This window comes from Larus michahellis, chromosome 1 (assembly GCF_964199755.1).
Source record: "Larus michahellis chromosome 1, bLarMic1.1, whole genome shotgun sequence".
NCBI classification, from domain to species: domain Eukaryota; kingdom Metazoa; phylum Chordata; class Aves; order Charadriiformes; family Laridae; genus Larus; species Larus michahellis.
The window spans coordinates 196534972-196557075 of record NC_133896.1 but is presented as its reverse complement, the minus strand read 5'-3'; the positions used below and the strand labels follow the sequence as shown (position 1 = coordinate 196557075).

At 35.0% G+C, this 22104-nt stretch overlaps 1 protein-coding gene across 11 annotated transcripts in view; it reads left to right on the top strand.

Annotated features, from left to right (window-relative positions):
* NBEA (neurobeachin) overlaps positions 1-22104 on the top strand; it is a 512894-nt gene that overhangs the window by 174697 nt on the left and 316093 nt on the right. For 6 of the 11 annotated variants that reach the window (XM_074567605.1, XM_074567633.1, XM_074567623.1 and 3 more), the window contains exons 23-30: positions 119-336; positions 1808-1961; positions 8247-8270; positions 10781-10961; positions 12089-12219; positions 13466-13573; positions 15536-15704; positions 17080-17175. In XM_074567605.1, coding sequence (XP_074423706.1) covers positions 119-336; positions 1808-1961; positions 8247-8270; positions 10781-10961; positions 12089-12219; positions 13466-13573; positions 15536-15704; positions 17080-17175 — 1081 coding nt within the window. The remainder of the gene's footprint in view (positions 1-118; positions 337-1807; positions 1962-8246; positions 8271-10780; positions 10962-12088; positions 12220-13465; positions 13574-15535; positions 15705-17079; positions 17176-22104) is intronic. The other 5 variants (XM_074567614.1, XM_074567689.1, XM_074567680.1 and 2 more) reach the window with 2 other exon arrangements.

Below are 22104 nucleotides of genomic sequence, written 5' to 3'. Positions count from 1 at the left end.
CTTCATTATTTTCTTCCTATACGAAAAGATATTTTCATATCCTTTCTCCAATTCTGTGATCCAATCAAAAACACGTTACTAAAAGTTAACGTTATTTTTGAACTTCTTGTTGATGTAGGCAGTACAGGGTCGATCGGTCACCCAGCAAGACCGTGATTTACGTGTTGACTTGGGATTTCGAGGAATGCCAATGACAGAAGAGCAGCGACGACAGTTTAGTCCAGGTCCACGCACAACTATGTTTCGTATTCCAGAGTTTAAATGGTCTCCCATGCACCAGCGGCTCCTGACAGACTTGCTTTTTGCACTAGAAACAGATGTACATGTTTGGAGAAGGTAGGTGGTTGTTTCTTCTTCAACCGCTGTTTTGCGTTTCCAACAAGGAAAATTAGATGTGTTGTAGAGGGGATGTTACTGGGATAGTGGGAAGGGAAAGAGTTGGTGTTAGCCAGAGTGCCCTTCTGTATCTTCCATCTTCTCTTTTCATCACTTCCTAGCCTGTAACAGCTCTATTTCACAGGTAGTAATTTCTGTTTTCTTGAGAGATTGGATAACTCATACATACCGAATTAAACAGAGCTGCTCTTTCAGCTAATGTTTAGCGTTAGAATCTGCTGCTTCTGTTTCAGACATGAGGAGGACTTGTGTGTCTCCTAATGACCATTTTTTTTAATTGATCAATTGAGAGTTTCTCTACCTCCAAACCTTGTAAATAAAAACACTTTCCTAAAACATTTTCTAAGGAATCACTCTTTCTAGTTGACAGTTGGGTTTTGGTTTTTGGGGGTTTTTTTGCATGCCAGCTCTTAGTCTTGGTGGTTATGTTATATTTTGTGGCAGCAATGTGATTTCCTAGATTTTCTGTACACCTTAACAGAGATACTCAGTAACTTACTCTTATGAGAGCCCTTGGGTATAATAGACACCATTTAATCTAATTTCCAGGACAGAATAGTTCATTCTCAGAAAACTTGAGCAGAGATATATCCAAGGACCAATTTATATTGCATTTACTTTCCAGTTTGGTGAACCATTCTGTGATAGTCACTGGGGAAATAGAAAATTTTGATTTTTTTTTTTGGCCAAGTATGTGCGAGGGATTTGTACTTTGTGTTTAGATAATGCTTGGAGATTAAAGTTCAGTTTGTATATTTGGAGCCTTTAATTTTGGTTTGCTGGCTGGCAACAATGTTGTTTTGGGAAAATAACATACTTATAGACTTGAGTGTTCCACAAAAAGCACACAGTGGTTTGTATTTCTGGGGAGTGACTGTTTTGTGGACAATTTCTCACCAATTAGGAGTTGCTAATCTTTTTATCATCTGTGGCTTGCAAAGCTATTGCTAATGCTAAATTTAGTATTAGTTAATAATATTAGATCAAGGTATTGCCATATTATCAAGTTTCTCCTTTAAAACACTAGCAGGTGTTATCAATTAGGTGTTATCAAGGTTGCTTCAAATGGCACTCTTAATATTAAATAATAACTTTCATACTGAAGAAACAACCCCACTGCTTTCAGCAGAACTGCCTGTGAAGTGAAGTACTGGTTGATGGGAATGAAAGGTTACAAGCCTTTTCTTCTCAACTGGGTATCTGAAACTAATCCTGGTGTGAAAATAGATAGCAATCAATTTGTTCATTAGACTAGTCCTGTTTGTATTTTTAGACAATTTACATACCAATGTTTATAGACCAGATTTTGCTTTTATATCAAAGAAATATTCACAATCTGGTTGCAAAGAATAAATTTATCTAAACTTTTATTTTAACTGTTTTTAATCCATCCTTTCTTCTGTTCTTGCAGTCACTCCACAAAGTCTGTGATGGACTTTGTCAATAGCAATGAAAATATTATTTTTGTACACAACACAATACACCTCATTTCCCAGATGGTAGACAATATTATTATTGCTTGTGGAGGAATTTTACCATTGCTGTCAGCAGCCACATCCCCAACTGTAAGTACAATATTTCCACCTAGTGGTCATATTAGAAATTGGTTTTGCTAATACAAACCACTGCTTGCAGCTGACTTTTCTTCTTTAGGGACTCCTGGCCCTTCTCTGCTAATTCCTTAAAAAAATTTAAATTTATAATCGAAACTGTTAAGCTTTGATCTACAGAGTGTTTAAAAATATTTTGCATTTGAAATGCTAATTTTTTAGAGAAGTAATACCAAGTAAGTATAATATTTCATAGATATTTAATATTTTGTTTGAAAGAGGAGACCATTAGGATCACAGTTACCAATCATGATGTAGCAAAATTAGATGCTTTATGATGGCTAGTCATTGATATTCATAAATCTGTTCTGCATGGCCGCCATTTGTTTGCATGCCGAATGATACCAGAAGTAATCCCCTCAGTGGGTCCTGACCTTCATTTCTTTTTTTTTTGTTTTGTTTTGTTTTTTTTAAAATCTTGTATTAAAACAGGCTGATATTTTTACCCACTTCGATGTTCTTAGTAAGTTGTAATTTCTTAGGTGATCACAGCTCAGGTAGGCAGAGTAGCCTAGTAGAATGCGTCATGAAAAAGGGAAAAATAGTTTGTAAGTATTGCATTATTGTCAATAGTAATTACAGTATTTGAATGTGGCACCTTGTCTGTGCATATAATATCTGTAACTGTCTCTTTCATACGAAAAGTTTTATCTTGAACATCCTGTAAGCATCTGCAACAAATATTTGGCTTTGAGAGAGTAGACAAAGAGGCTCTTCCAAGTAATGCGACTAGTAGGCACTGGAAGCTACAAATGTAGCTTGGCTGTAAAAGCTCAATTCCTTGTTCTAGCCATTCAGCAAATGAGATTTCTTTTCATTGCTTCTACTATTACTTCTAGTTAGCTAGCGAAAAAAACCCTTTTTTGCGCGATTTTATTTGAAAGGTATGAATGTATGGACTAGCAGTTGGGTAAACATTAATGTGACTTTCAGCCAGGCAATTAATGGTTAAATGCGGTGTCTTTACTATTTTCACTGTGTTAACTGGGGAAATATTTGCTATAAGCAAAAGTGCAGGACTCACAGGAAAGACTTCAGTTGTCTGTAGTCACAAAATGACACGAAGTTTGCTGAATACAAGATTTTGCAAGTGCTTCACTGGAAATATTGACAAGTATTAGAGAGTGCGCAAGAAGCCATCCTGAGATTCAGGCTGTACTATCGGTCTTTAGATTAAAGGACATTGGGAGACATTTTTTAAAACAAACCTTTTAGACATCATTTGAAAATGAAGAAGTTTTCTTTGCCATCTTTTACATAAAAATATAAAATAGACACAGCATTACTTAGGCTGTAATTCCATTGAATTGTCTTGGTGTTTTTTCGCTCTTATCCTAGTTTATGACACTGCAGAGCCATTCTGTAGAATAATAATTTTGCAGTTCACCATTTCCCTCTATAATGGATAATAAATAGGTGTGTGTGTGTATAGAGAGGTAGCTGATACACCATATAAATTACATATCCATTTGTTGAAATAGTGTGTTGATACAATAGCAGTGATTTTCATGCACTGACATAAAAGACTACATTTTCAAATTTGTGTATTACGCGTGCATTTCTCCACTACATGGGAACTGTGTGCATTACTTAAATGCTCGATTTTTGCCATCTGTTTAGGATAATAAAATAAAAATAAATTGTGAAATAAACTAATTCACTAGTAGCTGGCTTCAAACTGAATTAATCCTACTCTATGAAATTAAAAAAAGTGATTACTTTTGTCGCAGATGTACAGGGAGGGTGGGGAGAAGTAATTGATAAAACCAAAAATTAACCTCACCTGGAAATAAATGTTACTGTCTGGATGATGATTTCATAATCACTTCCACCTAGCGGAGATCATCTTCCCTCCCATTCAACTGCATTCCAGTTCCATCACTGTCCATCCATAAACTTTAGCAGGAAGGTGGATTTATTCATCTTTGTGACAGATACAAACAGCCCATCACACTCTTCCTCCTTCTTAGAGAAGGTGCTCTCCCTCAATATTGTTCTGGATCACAGTTATGAAGGGACCGGATGCCCTGTTGGGCATCAGACTGCTTCTGAATATCCATCGTATGAGGAATGAAAAGAAGTTTCATCCTGATTCTCAGGCTTCTAGTACTCTTGCATCCTTGAACTGCTGTCAAGAAAATGGATGTACTGCAGGTCAGGAATATATTTATTCTCAGTCTTGAAAGAGCAATGTAGTCCGGTGCTTACATGCAGTTACAAAAGACTCTGTCTCACTCTCCTGCTTCCAAGAGCTGCCAATTGGAAGAGAGAAGAGGTCTGAAACTCTCCCCTGCATAAAAACACTTACAGCAGGCCTTCTAGTGGCACTTTCTGTACCAAGAGTAACTCTCAAGGGAGGAAAGAGCCAGTACGCTTTCTCCCCCACCGATTCAAAGAATCACAGAAGGGTGGAGGCTGGAAAGGCACCTCTGGAGGTCATCTGGTCCAACTGGTTCAAGTGGTTGCCCAGGACTCTGTTCAGATGGCTTTTGAGTATCTCCAAGGATGGGGACTCCACCACCTCCCTGGGCAACCTGTGCCAGTCACCATCACAGTGAAAAAGTGTTTCTTGATTTTCAGGTGGAACCTGATGTGTTATAGTTGATCACATTAATGAATGTATTTTTCCACAAGATATACAGTCCAAATTTTGCGTTGCATCTCATGAATCCTTTCCAACTTCAACCATTCTGTGATTCTGTGGGATTTTTTGATTCTGTAATTTAAACTGGGCATGGTATTAAAAGTCCAGTGAAGCACTACTGCACTACTCTTATGAAAGCAAGCCTTTCACATGTTCCATAAGCTGCCTTACTGGGTCAGCCTAAGGGCACGGCTAGTTTAGCATTCTGCGTCCAACAGTGACTGTTTGCAGCTTACATCAAAATACAGAAGTCTGAGCAAGCATATTGATTGATTGGTCTAATGATACTTCGTTTCAGCATTTAAGATTTTAACAGCTAGAGAGGGTATCCAGGCTGTCATGTTTAATAACTAGTGAGGAATTCATCCTTCTAGACTTTATCTAATCTTTTTTGAAGCCACTTACGCTTTTAGCCTCCATAATATCCTATGGCATTGAGGATGACAAAGTAATTATATAACCTTTGAAGCACTTCTTGTCTTTGTTTTTTTAAGCCTGCTTAAATGCATAAAGTCACTATGTGCCTTACTGTTTAGGAGTGGTTAATCATGTCTCTGTTCATCTCCATATCACTTATGACTTCATAGGCTTGAGTCATAGCTCCTGGTGTGTGTGTTGGAATCGATAGATTCTTCATCTTGTTTAGTCTGTTTGTCTTTGGAAGCCTCAGATCCTCCATATCTCTATTCTGTGGAGCTTTTTGGGGGTGTCAAAACCCTCACATTTTGTAGATCCTGTAGAATACATATATTCAGTTTATTAAAAAGTATGAGCTTATTTTACTTCATTTCTTCCTTTTTCACTTCCATGATTGAGGACTCTCAAATATTCCCACTGAAGGCATTTTGGGCCCATATTGAAGTTTTAAAGTATTAGTTCTTATTTCCTCCTAATGTGTTGTATTTGTGGCGTAGGACACATATTTACATCTACTTCTAAAAATTAATTTACTTTTTGTTCTGGATAATGACAAACGAGAGCAAAAGGGCTATAGAACAGACAGTAACGGTCATTCCACCATGTTACTTTGGGATGATAAAACAAGTCTGTTACAAAACTCCCTTCTCAACAATCTGCTATGAGTTAATTGTTATTACATGTGTCCCATTGCCCCTCATTTTCTTTAAAGGCATTTCACCTGTTTCTCCTTAGTAGAATACATGCTGAATATCAGATGCTTGAATTTATTAAGGCTATCTGCAGAGAAGAATCAAGAAATAAATTTAGCAAAACGACTTTCAGAATATTGGAGGAATTGCAGGGCTTTTTTATTTAGTGCAACAGATTCTTTATTGTGTTCCCTCCCTTGCTTGAAGTTTCTTTAAAAAGATGAATGTTAGGGAAATTTCCCATTTCAAAAAGACTTTTTCCTTCGCACAGTTAGGATTTGGAGTGAAATGGCAATTCAGAGCTCGGAGGAATATTACTCCATGATCCCTCATCTGCTGTAGGACAGACAATCTTAATTATGGAATTTCCTCACTGCTGGGTTCTTGTAATAGAAGTCTGCCTTTTGCCTTGCTTTTTTTTTTTAATCCAGACTAAGATGATCTGAATACTGCTATGAACAGAGCCCTTTACATATGAATACATATGAATGCATTATATGTGAAAACAAACTACTCACAAATCTATGAGCGACTCAAGTACAGTGAAGGTTATACGTTTGTATGGAACACAGGGGACATTTTACTGTAATTCACAGTAATCTATCCCCACATGTTTTAATATTTCCCTTGATTTCAATTCTATCCCACCTCTGTCTCCGGATTTGTACAAGGACTTGCTTCAAATGCTAGTGTTTTTAAAGGGTTGTCCTTTGTATATATGAAGCAATTTGAAATGGAGGCAAATATTAACAAAAAAATCTAATCAGTTTTGTTGTTTTATGGTATAAGCTGGAGTGTGTTCCACTGTTGATTCCAATGTCTTGCTTATTAAATTGGGGATATTAGATAACTCTGCTAATACTATAGGGAGGCCATAAAATATAAAATATTGATTTCCTTTTTTGTTTTTCTTTGTGTGGGGGAGGTCTTTGAGGCTTTTTTTTTTTTTTTAATTACAGTATAAGGAAGACATTTTTAAGACGGTGTAAAAGTGTGAAAAAAGCATCTTTGGGGAGCTGTAAGGACAAAGGTTTGCAGAAGATGCTTTCTGTTAATAGCAGCTGGTTGCCAGATAAAACACTTTGTGTACAAGCTAGGAATTTGCAATTATCAAATTCTTTGCTACAAGGATAACAGCTGTGACAAGGACTTGAGGACAATTGAGTAAGGAAAAAGAAATTTGAGGAGTTGAAATATATGTGACAATTGAGAGTAAATTTCCAAACCCTTTGCAATTAGTTTGTTTTATCCACTTACTCTATGAAGTCCATAATTCTAATTCTTGCTTCCAGCATTTAAAAGATCAGCTTTCAAATTGTAATCTGAGGGCTGCTGAATGGCTGTCTACAAAACTCAATTAAACATTTAAAGACAGCCTTATTATGTCTGTGGATGAAAAGCCAGGGTGAGATATTTTTCAGTACGTCCTGTATATAGTGTTAGCATTGTCATGTTCATGACTCATGTGATGCCACAGGTGCTGCGTGATCTGTAACAATTCTGAGAATCAACGGTGGCACACTGATGTAAAAATTGTCAGCTGGCAATGGAGAGATAATAGCTACATCCGGCTACAAAAGAGGAAGACAAATTTAAAAACTGGTTGAACATGATATTTTCTGTTCCAGAAGAAATGCAAGCAGTTGGTTTCAGCTTGTTTTTCTTCATTAGATTAGGTTTTTCCACTATTTAAATGACAAAAATACTCACATACTCTTGAAAATTGAGTTTCTTTGTCTTTTTAAAACGTAACCAGTAAAAACTAAGGATCAGTTCCTAGCCCATTGTGATAAGAGAGAAAGTACTTCTACCTAAAACTAAAACATCAAAATTTAACACGCCTACTTAATAGCGAACATTGGAATTTGAAGACTAGTTCAGTCCCAGGGGCTTAATGACTCTTTAATTATTTTTTTTTTTGTGGTTCAAAAGCATTCAAATATCCAGTGTGATATTGGTTTAGGTTCAAGAAATCACACACAAATGTAATATACATAATGAGCTATCTTGAGTTGCTTCAAAGGGAGGAGCATTATGCATGAAGAACCAGTTTGCTTTTTGTGATTTATATTTGTTTTGTCAATAACTACTTTGTTAGATTTCAGTTGAATGGCTTGTTGTAAAATGCTCATTTTATTTCTATATAATCAGTGAAAACATTACTTTGGTTTACATTGCTTCATAAAAATGCTCTATGGACTATATAAAAGATGTACATTGGCTGGGAAGAATCAGTGTTTACATGAACTCCATAATAATACAAGATTTACAGTTTTCCTTGTGCATAGCTATCTCTTAGAAGTCTTTATTTTCAAATGTTCATGCTGAGCTGAAATGTTTTGCTGTTCTAATTATAAATTAAACAAATGTGTAATTCCAAGATACTAATTTGTTTCAATTTTACATTGTATTTTTAGTTAACTTAAATAATTTTCTTTTTCTTTTATTGTTGTGATCTGTTGTCTGTTTTGTCTGTTGCATGTCCAGGGTTCTAAGGTTAGTATTGCTGCTGTAAGTTTCAGTTTTATGCATTTTTAAAAATATCTTGGTTTTGATCATTTAATGTTTTGGCTTTTTTATTATTATTATTTTCCTCTATCGTATAGCAGGATGTGACTAGAAATATATTGGGTGTAATCATTAACTTTTCCAAACATGTTTCCCTTGAGTAACGTAATGCATTGTCAAGTGTGATGCTTACTGTTAGCTGCTGGACTGAATGTAGGCAGGTCTGTGAGCTAATTGAAGTTATAAATGTGGTTGTTAACAGAGAATCTACTTAGGCCCTGCACGTCTTAATTGTATGGGAGACTTGTTACTGCTCTTACAGTACACTGTGTGGTCATGAAATGGTGATCAGTTCCCTTTTTAAAGAATTTTTGAGCTACACCTATCTAAAATATTACTAATACCTGAAGGCAGGTTGATCAACAACAGAGCTTATTTTAAATGTTATTAGAGTATCAATGTGCTGTATTTAATAAGTAGAACCGATGGTAAGTTTTACTGTAAAAAAGCTGTCAGGTTTTTTTTGGTTTTTTTTTTTCCCTTACATCCAGCAGAATTTTAGGGGAGATTTGTAAACAAATATAGATTATTTTTTTTTCAATTCAAAGTTTGTAAAAATCTTGGAAAAATACACTAAGGTGTTATATAAAATGAATTTATTACCTAACTTGCAAAAAAAAAAAAAAAGAAATAGATGTCCTGAGAAGGTTTAAGACTATGATTAATGCAATACAGTTGAAGCTTGAGAAAAATCAACAGCAGGCAATCAATTGTCTGCTCGCAAGCCTGATGTTCTTTCAAGCATGAGTTCAAAGTTCAAGTTTCTATAACCACCATGAGTTTTTCTAGCAGTTGTGGCTATAGATTTTTGCAAATATATTTTCTCTGGATGAGTGCTCTCAAAAATGATGTTCCAGTCCGTTATAAAAAGACGGCAACTTATTTTTCCAAAAAAGTAGGAACACGTCACACACTAAGTGGGTGAGACCTGGCTTAAGAAGATAGGCTGAAAATCGTTCTTCTGAGAGTTGTCGTTTTACCATTTTTCTGTTATTATTGGGCAGAGCAGACGGGTGACAGCCCTTCCCAAATCACTCATGTAACCGACATGTTACATCCTTAAGAGAAATTAAATGAAGTGGTATCTATCATTGTGGTGACACATGCCACATTATATCCTTCATCTTTCAAAACAGTTGTTTCCTTAATACTGTTTGGCACAGTTTGCGCTCATGTAATTATGGATGTAAAATATTCTAAAAAGTGACTCATGACTGAGGATACTAATTTTTTAGAAGTATGGAATAAAGGAAATTTTTTTTCTGTATTTCTTTTTCTTTGGAAGAAAGTGGCCTTAATAGCACAAAATATATTTTGAAATTTTTTTTATAGGTACTTCTAAGCAAATGAATAAAAATAAACAAACGCAACAGAAATAATACTTTTCAAAGGGACCAATCAATATTGACAATCAATAAGAATCAACCGTCTATAAGCAATTTTAGAAATAGTCTTTAGGCACATAAACGAGGACAGATCAAGTACTTAATTCCATTTTCATTTTTTTTTAGGTCCAGAGGTAAAGGTGTTTAAACAGATATTTATTTTTTTAATTAAACTTACTCTTTCCTCACTTATCTGCACTGTTAGACACCTGAATGCATTTGAAAACATGACTCTGGACATCTAAGTCCAGATGTCTACAGTTGGTTTGTTTTGTGTTTTTTTGAGAAAAATATCTCTAAGTCTTTTTTTTTTTTTTTTTTTTGGGGGGGGGGGGAGAAGAAAACGACCCCCTTTTAGATTTCAGAAATATTGACCTGATTCAGCGTTTTTCTCTGGATTCCTGTTAAGGAGAGTCCAACACTACATTAGGAAAGAAATGGCCATTTTCTGTGAAATATATGGCACGCAGCTCACAACTTGTCACATTATTACTTCCCCCCCGTTGCTGTCATTAGGGAGCAAACGTACTCTCTTCTGATCCCCAGGAGAATTGGACTCTGTCAGGTTCCTATGTGGTATAAGCATTCCCAGGGAGAACGAATTTGTGGAAACAGGGCAAAACTGGTTTTTCCCACTCCACTGGTCACATTTACTTGTTTATCTAAAGGAACGTAAAAGCTATGCAGACAGTAATTACTTTCTTCTGCTACCTGTCAGTTTACTTAGGCTATGGAAGAATGTAAGAGGACGTTGCACCCTTATATACCATGCATTGTTTTACTGTCTGGCCACACTTTGTCTTTATGTAATTGCTAATAATTTTCTCATTTATATTAGACTTTTTCTTGTCTATTACAGCATGTAAATGTAAATGATTTTCTCACTCTTCATGCTGTCTTACTTTGAATTTCACTCACAGTTTATGTTAATGCTAACAGTAGAAGATTTTTAAATAACTTTTCAATGTATTTGTTATTAAGCATAACAATTTAGATTTGTGTGTGTATGTGCTGTCTTTATATTTCAGTTGTGTTCAAACTGTTTAATTCAATTATCTCCTTTTAAAGACTGAATTGGAAAATATTGAAGTGACACAAGGAATGTCAGCAGAGACAGCAGTAACTTTTCTCAGCCGTCTGATGGCAATGGTTGATGTACTAGTATTTGCCAGTTCTCTAAATTTTAGTGAGATTGAAGCTGAAAAAAACATGTCTTCTGGAGGTCTAATGCGACAGTGCCTAAGGCTTGGTAAGTCAGCAGACAGTATGTATTAAATAATTACTTACAGATCAATGAGCTACAGATGGATCAAATAGTGACACATATAGGAAAGGACTTGTACTGACTATGATGTGATAAAATAAAAATCCCATTTATTATTGATTTGGTACAGTTTTAAGGTTGATTCATTTTGGGCACAAGAATAAGCAAAAATACCATGTCTGAAATTGTTCTTTGTTATGTATTTCTGGTTGTATATATTTGAGGAGAGTAAAACTAATATAAGTAATTAAATAGAGGATTTTTTTTTTTTCTTAAAACTGCTTTGCTACCTGCATGTTGCAGGTTTCCTTATCCAAGTCTCCATGGATTTGGATGACTACTTATAGGCTATGTAACACTAAAAGCATGGGATGCATGGACAGACTCTGTAGACATTAATATATGTTGCAACAGTCTGGCACCTATCTTCACTATTTACTATTTGCTATATACTGTTAGAATTAATTTAGGAAACTTAAAAATGTATGAATAATTCAAGCTGTTCTATGCAAACTATATCACTTTATCCTTGTGAACATTAAATTTTGACTGTCATCTGGCATGATGCTGTTTTGCTAATGTTATGTCCCACATACATGTCATCTCTCAAATGATGAATAATTTTTGTACTCAGATTTTGCCCTGTTATTATTCATACCACTTATTAGGTCACTGACAATTATACTGCTCCTGGTATAAAACTTGTGGTGTCTTCTGAGTGATCAATTTTCATCAAATTCTAAATTACCACCTACTATTTTTTTTCTATTCTAGCTGTACATAGGTACTTTCAGATTTTAAGTGTTGATAACCGATCAATAACATATGAGATATGAGAGTTTCAGTTCAAGGACCAGTAATTTTCAGATTTTAATGTAGTGATATAACAGTTATATAAAACATTTAGTTGTTCAAACGAGGAATGAAATTAATAAGGCACCATAATGTTTTCTTAGTACCAATGGAGAGTCTAATATGAGAACTATGTCGCACTTGCTGTTTGGGCATGGTTATTGACCTATCAGTCTAGATGTACAGACTGCTAATTGATGTTCTGAATATAACATAGAGAAAATATTCTAATTTGTAGCATTTCCATAACTTCTTTCTAGTTTGTTGTGTGGCTGTGAGAAATTGCTTAGAATGTCGGCAAAGGCAGAGAGAGAGAGTGAACAAGACGTCGTTAATCAGCAGTAAAACTCAAGAAGCTCTTCAGGGTGTAACTGCATCAGCGGCAACCAAGGTAACTCAGTCTGCAATTACCAACAGCAATGGCAAATTTGTACCAGGCTCAGAAAAGAATTGTAACTGCTTCTCAAATATTTGGCAAAAGCTTAGGTTTTTGTTACTAACTGGTGTAGGGTCAAAGTACGTATGGGGGTTTATTTGAAACAAGAAAACGTTAATGCGGTAGTATGACCAAGAGCAATTTTAAACAGCTTTTTCACTCTTGCTTGGTCTACTTAAAGAGCGAGTTTCCTTACTCACATATATCATAAATACCTGCATAGCTTTTTTAATCTGTCAGGGCACTTGCAGCTTTGATAAAATCCTGCAATCACATATTTGTTGGTAGAACATCTGAGTCCTAGTAACTTCAACAGACATTTTCATGCATTAGACATCAGTATTTTCTGTGTAAACTTGTTTAATATTCAATTACAGCTTAATTTTTCCAGTTTCATTAATTCATTGTTCATTTTTTTCTTTTTTTTTTTAACTTGTTTACAGCTTTAAGATTTTGGGAGTCCTGAAACTAAAATCTCAAAGAATTTAGCACAGCCCATGACTAAAATGCAACACTTTGTATGATGTAAAGGATTCATTTTTTTGCTACTATATTTTCGTTACTAAATTCAGTGGTTTTTCTTCTAAAGACTTTTTCGGATAGCATTTAAAAGCTCATCTCCTTTCACAATGTTATCTCAAAAAACAGTACATTTCTCCACGTTTACACATTCAGTGCAAATCAAATCAGTATAAGGAGACTTTCACATGTTTAAGCATCATTTGTAATACATTATCATTTTTTATAGGAAGCATACTACTCTATGCTTTTGTAATCATAGCAGTTATTCTGTAAGTAGTCTAATGATCCCCAGAAAAATGAACATAAACTGATTTAAAAAAAATATTTCTGCTCATAGTTTTTAAATTTAACACACGTGAGAAATAATTTATTGTACTGCTATGAAACAACTGTAATCTGAAATAACCTTTTGTGTGCAAATTATTAACTCTGGGAAGAGACGCAGTTGTTCTGAGGTACTGGGAAGATGTAACAACTTATATCTAAATAGTATTAAGACAATGATTTAAAACGTTGCTTTATTTCTAGAACCCTTGTCTGAGTATTATGTTGGAAGTATATTGGTAGTAAAAAAGCATCTCAGATTCATGCAATATCTAAAAAAGGTGTTAAATTAAGGTTCTAACAGAAATGCTTTGATATTTGGGGGGAAAAAAATCTCACTACTTTTTATTTTTAGACTCCCCTTGAAAATGTCCCTGGCAATCTTTCTCCTATAAAAGACCCTGATAGGCTTCTTCAGGATGTTGATATTAATCGTCTACGAGCAGTTGTTTTTCGTGATGTGGTGAGTAATATGTGCTGTAATTCTTTCTTCTGCAAATCATCACTTATATTTTGAAAGAGATTTTGATTGTACCGGAATTAAAAATATCCTTCATGTGTTGCGCTTAGTATATTATCTGCAAACCATCTGCTCATGGCTTTTTAACTACCAGCCATTTTCTGTACTTTAAAATCATACTGGTAAGCTATTTGAGATTAATAGCTAACTGTGTTTAACAGTCAGACTGGATCTTATATTAGCCAAATAATCACAGGCAGAAAAAATCAGTTATGACCTATGTTGATTAAAACTGTATTACTAAAGGTGTCAGCTATTTGTCCAACCAGGGTAGGAGAAAGAATCATTATATGTATTACAAAATTGCAGCAAATGATTTATAAAGATAATTTTTATTTCTGCTAAAAATATATATATACGCATTTGCTGTATATAAATACATATAAAAATGCTTTTCAGATTTGTCTGCAACTTTTTTTAGCATAAAACTGCACTGCAATGGATTTGTTTGTGAAAGTAGTACAATAGGAATTATTATTATATATACACAAATGGATATGTTATGTTTAAACTTCTCCAATCCAAGTTCAAGTGGATTGAAGTGAAGACTGAAGTTAGGAATAGCTTTAAAAAGAAGAAAGAACTTGTCACAAAAAAAAATTATGTTGGAATGACCTGATCGTCTTGAAGGGCAAGGTTGAATTTGGGTGGAGATCTTCTGTCGCCTATCCATTTCTTAACGAGAGAAGGGAATACGGGAAATATAGTTTCTGGCATTTCTATAATGAAAGGAAGTCTTTAATAAGAGGACTCCTAGTTATTTTAAGAATTGCAAAGGCATGCAGCCAAATTAACACCAAAAAACATGTAAAGCAAGCACTGGATTTGTAATAAAAAATGCATATGTGTGGAACTGAGACAAGGTGAAACCACTATAGGAGTAGATAGAGGAAGAAGTCTTAATTCTACTGTGTTGGGTTTTACACCATAACAATAATAAAAGACATTTCAGTTGAATTACAGCAACTTAAACTCAATCAGGGTGGTATCTAAGGCACAGATGATAGTTGCCTTAGAACAGCAGACTATGTGGGGTGGGAGGAAAAGGTGACAGTGGAGTTACTGTGGTCCGGGCGTTTACTTAAATCAGAGTCATGGAAAACTAGGATTGCTGCTGACAATCCTGTTGAAGGAGAAATCAGAATGTGAAAGCTCGGATTTGTTAGTGGAATAATATCATAGAATCATAGAATGTGTTGGGTTGGAAGGGACCTTTCAAGGTCATCTAGTCCAACCCCCTGCAGTAAGCAGAGACATCTACAACTAGATCAGGTTGCTCAGAGCCTCATCAAGCCTGGCCTTGAATGTCCCCAGGGATGGGGTCTCCACCACCTCTCTGGGCAACCTGTTCCAGTGTCTCACCACCCTCATTGTAAAGAACTTCATCCTAATGTCTAATCTAAACCTACCCTGCCCCTCCTGCTTTTACACCTTACCAAGAAGCTGTTACACTTGCTAATTACAGTGTTGTCTAGAAAAGCATCAGCGAGCTTAGTTTTCCCTCTTAGCAGTAGTACCCCTTACCTTCCTGTGGCAGGAGCTTTCAGAATCTTATTCTTGAGGTAGCAAAAAAGTCAGTTGGCTTTGCTTGTTGGGAAGCCTTGAAAGCACTCTCAGACCAGGCCAGAACAGAGTCAGGCCTCTGTTCTGAAAAGCCCATTGACTCCATAGTCCCAGAGATCTGTGTAGTGGCCAAATTACGTGTAAAATTCAGTACTTAATACATGCTGTGTGCATAGCACTGCACTGAAAATACATTAATTCTTCTAGATAATCCATTTGCTATTATGCTAACATAGATAATGTTTCAGAAAGGTATTCTTTATTAAGCCTTGTGATGATTTTTTGTGAAAATTTTATGGAAATGTCCAATATTATAGGTCTGTTCCTTTTTCTCCAACACAGGACGACAGCAAACAGGCTCAGTTCTTGGCTTTGGCAGTAGTCTATTTTATTTCCGTTCTGATGGTCTCCAAATACCGTGATATACTAGAACCACAACGAGAAACTGCAAGGTCTGGGAGCCAGGCAGGTAGAAATATCAGACAAGAAATAAATTCACCAACAAGTACAGGTACATTTGTTTTCTTCAAATGTTATTTGACTTTTTTTGTAGAAAAATATTTTTAGTGAGTAGCTTAAGATCCTAATAGGAAATTACTTGCTACTTTCTTCCTCTGTAATTATTCGGTTCTTTAACATACATTGGCAGATTAAAGTTATTCTGTATATTTGCTTATAGGGTAGTAACTAATTTTCATTTGCATATTGCTTTTTTTATGCCTTTTTTTCTTTAATTTGAAAATAATTAAAAAGAAACAGGGTGCCTCATGGAGTTAAAACTGTAGAGTACAAGACAGTTGATCAGCACAACTTCCTGAATCTGTTATTTGTTAGCAAGAACAGATATCTTTAACTCTATACTATGAAATGTATAAACAGCGAACACAGCTGTTTGCCCATGTGAACTCCTTTTGTTTGAATGAGGAGGTTTTTGCAGGGGTAGTGGTGGAGTATTTTCTTGGAGTCCTGCTGTGTTGGTGCCTGCATTTAAAAGCCTATGGAAGCAATATAATAAAAAGGAAGCATTTCTATTGCCTTCTTTGACTGAACTGTTTGTGATTTTTATTAGTAGTAGTGGTTTTTACTAGCATGTGTTTTTCAGCCTGCGAGGGAAGGAGTCTGTTAGCTGTCAGAAGCCGTCAGAAATTAGGGATGCAAACTCTACCCCGCTTTGTTTCAAATATTTTACACTGTCAGTTCAGTAGGTTTTTTCAAGTCTGATTGGATTGGTTATAACTCTGCCTTCCATGTTAAAAGAGCTGAAAACAGTAACTAATTTGTCCATGAAGCTCTTTATGTATGGTTTTTTTCTTGTATTGATTTTTAATTAATTTCTTCATTTATGGAGTTGCTAATTTTCATTCTTCATAGAATTTATCTTCCAATTTGTGTCATATTTACATTTAGTCTTTATTTTCTGATTCATCGTGATGTTTTAATTTACTACTTATACATAATTTTTAAAGTCCATGTGCTTGTAGGCTTTCCACTTTAACTGTACTACATGAATGTAGTCAATTATGAGAAATCATAATGGTTTTGTGCCTTCCTGGTTATATGTTATGGTTCTGCACTAATAAGCTGCTAGTTTCAGTGACCTGTTTCATCCATGATTGTCTTGCCTGTGTGCGTGTGTATATATATCTATATCTACCTGTGTCTCTTTTCCCCCATGAATGTTGCTCTTGAAGTGCCCAAATAATAGGTATGCTGTTTCCTATCTCTTGATACAGAACTTGTTTTCTTCCTTTAGAAATGCATTTTTTGTTGATAATACCATATTTGCATGTTTCAATGAGATAGGATATCTGTCATGGATCCACAGTGGACCAGGCCACACATGAATACTAGCTGGCTCACATTTGATTCCATGATTTTCTCCACAGTTGTGGTCATACCATCTATCCCTCACCCAAGTTTGAACCATGGATTCCTTGCCAAGTTAATTCCTGAGCAGAGCTTTGCCCACTCATTTTACAAAGGTAATATTAACATCATCTCCTAACCTGTTTGGGTGTTCTTATTTAATGTAATGTAATTCAAGAACTAACTGTGATGTAATTGTTGATAAATAAGTATACGCCTCAGGTTACATGGAGATCAGACCTGATGATACCTTCAAAACTATAACTTCCTGCCTACATTTCTCTAGGAAATCTCTTTCCCACTTTTACTACCATTTATTAGTTTTACTTATTATGAAATAAAATAAAATAAAAGCACTCAGGAGGAGGGAATGGATGTAGAAAATTTTAATTGCTTTTGGTTTGTGGTTATTCTGCTACAATATTAGGGCCATAAAAATAAAATCAGGCCTATTTTAAAAATACTGCATACCATATAAAGTATGTAGTACTTCGGTAGTATTCCCTTTCCCCATATCTTTCCCTGCTCTTTTGCCTTCCTTTCTTGCTTTTTTCCTTGCTTTCTTGATGGTATGTAAACCTCTGATATTGTACGTATTGTGAATTATTTTATGCCTGTAAGTTAATGTGCTGTGCTTTTCTTGAAGGAAACCGCTTTTGTGACCAGAGCAACTATTATATGTTTTGGGCCTGAATTGTTTTGTTCGTTTGTTTGTTTTGTTTTAATAGCTTCTATATAACGTAGGGAATATGTTTTTCAGATGTCATTACTTGAAAAAGAGAGGGTTACCTGAATGTACCTTTAGCCAAGTTTGCGTGGACATTTCCCCGTTTATTTGCATGCACTGTGCTGCGAATACAGAAATGTAAAATATTTAAAAAATTTTATCTGATGAAAATGTTCTTGGTATAATTTTGAAAAATCTCAATGGGTAAAAAGATTGATTTATCAAAAGCCTAAGAGATTTAAAATTGCATATAAAGAACAGAAATAGGGAACTTCCTACTTTAGTAATAATGCAACGTATGTTTATCATACATTGTTCTGGGAGTGTCACATTAAAATACCTATTACATCAACTGAAACTATCACTATGTTGATCTGCTATTTCTTAAACTTTGGTATGTGCGTGTAGGTATACTATAAACTGTTTTAAATTCTAACAACTGGTAAGCAAGGGTTTGTGATTTTGATTAATAAGACCATAGTCAGCCATACAAAGAAAAAAAAATATTGTGGATCATTCAATTTGCTGATGTAATGTTTTTTATTGTGACATGGTTGCATTTGTATGATTTAATCCATCATTGATAAAAGGAACCATTTGCTCTAAGTTCAGAAGAGTGCTACAGTACTATGCGGTACTACAGAATAAACCCCTAAAGCTTCATTAAATATTGCTTACTCATCTTTTTTTTTTTTCTTTTCTTTTGCATTTAGAGCGTGTTTCTGCATATCAGGCATAGGATATTTTATTTCTAACCAACTTTGCTTGAAAATTAGGATTGTTTAGACTGTCGCAAAACACAGCTATTTAAAGACATTTTAATTTTTATTAGATTTAATACAATAAAAGTAAATTATGCAACATAAATGAGATTATATTGCTATTTGTACACAGCTTGAGATTTGATATAATGGATGGCAAAAGGAAGTGAAAAACAAATAGTTTTTCTTCTTATCCATATATAGTACATTAATAAAATATACGTAACAAAAGCAAAAAAAAGTTTAAGAAATGGAGACAGCCATACAAACTCACCAAAATATTTCAGATAAGGCATTTTTTAAGAATTGTGTCTTCTACACTATTGTCTATAGTACTTGTTTTACCTTGAGTTCAAGTAAAATATAGTTTTGTTTTTAAAAGAGTTCAATAGAGCTACAGTAAAAGTGTAAGCAGGGTACAAAAGAGAAGTGTTTTGGCTTTAGAAACAAATTATTCGATAAAGGAAGTGTTATCTGTAGCTAGTTATTTTATTTGTTGATCTCATCACATCCTTCAATGTTTTAACTCCGAGGTCTCAGCCACTTATACCAAACTGCTTCACCCATTAGAATAGAAAAATGTTTCTGCTTTTTATATTCTGAACCCAGTTCCTCAGTTTTGAACAACATTAGCAGGAATTGAAATGAAAAAAAAAAACTTGCCAATGCTGTCAGAAAAGGCTAAAAGTCAAACCCTATTTTGTCATTTCACGAATCTTTCGTTCCAGTGGCTAAGCCAATTGGTTTGCTTTTAGTGATCTGACACACTTTCAGATGTTGGCAGCAAGCATGTAATATTTGAATATTATTTTAAATTTTAAGGTATTTTAACATATTATAGCGTGGTTTAATGTAACATTTAAAAATAAATACATATTTTTAAAGCAAAATCCTATTTATTAAAAAATGGATAAAAATTCAGTTGTTACATGGAAGTAAAGTCTCTGTATTTTATTCATTCCACAGGATACTAAATGGATGTAAAGGATTTGTTCTTTGTCAGTACAATTCAATACAGCAAATTATATCATTATTGTTAGAACTGTACAAGACTACTTTGAGACAGATCTCTATGAATTTAGGGAGAGGGACTGGCTACTTAAAATAAATCTGTTTCTGGTAGATGGTATCTAATTATCTGACCAGGAAAACTGTCGGGAGAAGGGTAAGGTAGGAGTAGGTATAATACCAGTATTTAAGTAAGATACTGGTTTTGTTCTTAGTGATGGCTTTTTTTTTTTTTCTTTTTCCTACATGGGGCAAAATCTTTAAATAAAGATATTAATGGGCACAAACTTGAACATAGGAAATTCCACCTAAGCATGAGGAGGAACTTCCTTACTTTGAGGGCGGCAGAGCACTGGCACAGGCTGCCCAGAGAGGTGGTGGAGTCTCCTTCTCTGGAGACATTCAAACCCTGCCTGGACGCGTTCCTGTGCAACCTGCTCTGGGTGACCCTGCTCTGGCAGGGGGGTTGGACCAGGTGATCTCCAGAGGTCCCTTCCAACCCCGACCATTCTATGATTTTGTGAAAATATATTTAAGGCTGTGTGAGAACCTACGTGTCTGAGGCACATTACAGTATGTCATTTATGTATGCTTCTTATGAGTAACTACAGCTGGTGTCAAGTGCAGGTTACAAGAATTTTAAACATCGTTATACTTCAAATGAAGCTTTTCAGTTCTCATAATATAAAATGTTGACCTTTCCCTAGTTTATTGATGATCTTATATACAAATAAAACATAATATTGAAATAAAAGATTTTAAAATATGCTTTGCAGGGAAATATATTCTACCTTTACTTACAAATGTTTGTAGGTGGTAAAATAAGGATTTAATGTTTCTTTTGCTGTTAATCAAATATTGTTCGCAAGCTATGTGTTATCTTCTGGTGCTTAACGGAGAAAGGAAGAACCCAGGAAGCAAAAAATAAACCAATGGTGTCCATGAGTACCATTTAACAACAAAACCGTTTATTTCTTCCTAATGTTCTATACTCCTGTATTTATTTTTCTATCTAAGCTGATCCATGGGGAGGAGAAAAATGTGTCTCTATTTATAGATTTACTCTGTCATAAGTTTTTTGCAAGTGCTTGGTTTTCTCCTACTAGTTTCTGATGTCTTTAAAGGGTCTGTAGTTCTTCTAAAATAGTCTATGTTAGACAAAGCAGAACTTGCAAAGTGAAAAGAAAGCTCCTTCTCTTTTCAATTTAGGTCATGTATAGTATTACTCTTTGGAATAATTTATTATCACAGTCTCAAGGAAAATAGCAGATCAGGACTATTTTCTTGCATTTGAAGGATGTCTGAGAAACACAGTCCTACAAAAGTAAATGTTGCCAGACTTGCTTCTTCCTGTTCACAATACCAAAGAATTAGAATGAGTTAGACTTTGGGGATGTCATATGGCTCAGTTTCTTTGTGTTTGTGGAGATTTCAAAATGGAGACTTTTAACCAAGAATTATTTAAATGCAAGAGCCTATCAAGTGGTCTAAATAGTTACCTGGCCTACAGACTTTCTGGTTCATCAGATTTCTTCAGCTGACTGTGATGAAGAGTTCTTCAACATTATTTAAAATGGGCATAGCATTAAAAATGTTTTTTTCAGAAGGGGAGAGTTGTTTTTGACTGACTAGTCAAAGGTAATAGAAACGTTCTTTATCATTCTCGCTGTCCCTGTGACTATGGGTATTTGCAGTATGACCAAAAACTCTGTACTAGATTTTCATTTTTTATCTTGAATCATCAGTCATATGCGAGTTGTACTTTCTGGAAAATATCAGTAGTGAATCAGTGTCTGAGCTACTCATCCCAGTCTCCCTTTGTAACAGGTGGAGAGAACTTAGGGCACATGTAGGGTACAATTCATCTGTCCTGCTTTAGATATCTACTTAAAAGAGAGATAAATTGGACATTAGAAATACCTATCTTTCCATGCACTTTAGATGTCATTGTAGGCCTCTGCCTCGGTAAGATTAATCGTAGCTCCTTTGACTAGCCTTAACTGAACTCCAGACACAAAACTTGCTATATGACAAATGCTGGCATGAACTTCTTTGATCTCAGGCACTTAATCCAGTCAAATGACATTGTGTGCCTTAGTAATATCCCCATCCCATAGATATCTGTAATTTGTTACATAGATGTTCATACATACCCTTCCTTATGAGTATTACACATATATGGTTTGAAAGTAGGAACTATGTATCCAAACAATTACGTAATGTCTTCAACCTAATGATTGTCAGGCATGTTCCCTCTGTAGCTGGCATCTAATAAATCTGAGCAATGCATATCGATGTCCCTCCAATAGACCCTTATTTCTTCTCTACCTGTCTAACAGCGAGCGATGCAAATAATCTGCACCTTTCTCCATTATAAAGTATTTTTGAATACTGATTTGTTTCATTGTATGGTTGAGGGGGTTTTCAGTTTTGTTCTTTTTTTGTCTAGTAAGTATCCCAGTCTCCTTTTTTTGCCTGCTGATCCTCGAAGGAGACTCTTCCTTGCAGTCTGATATACTCACAAACCCTTTTATAAAAATCTTTGGCTT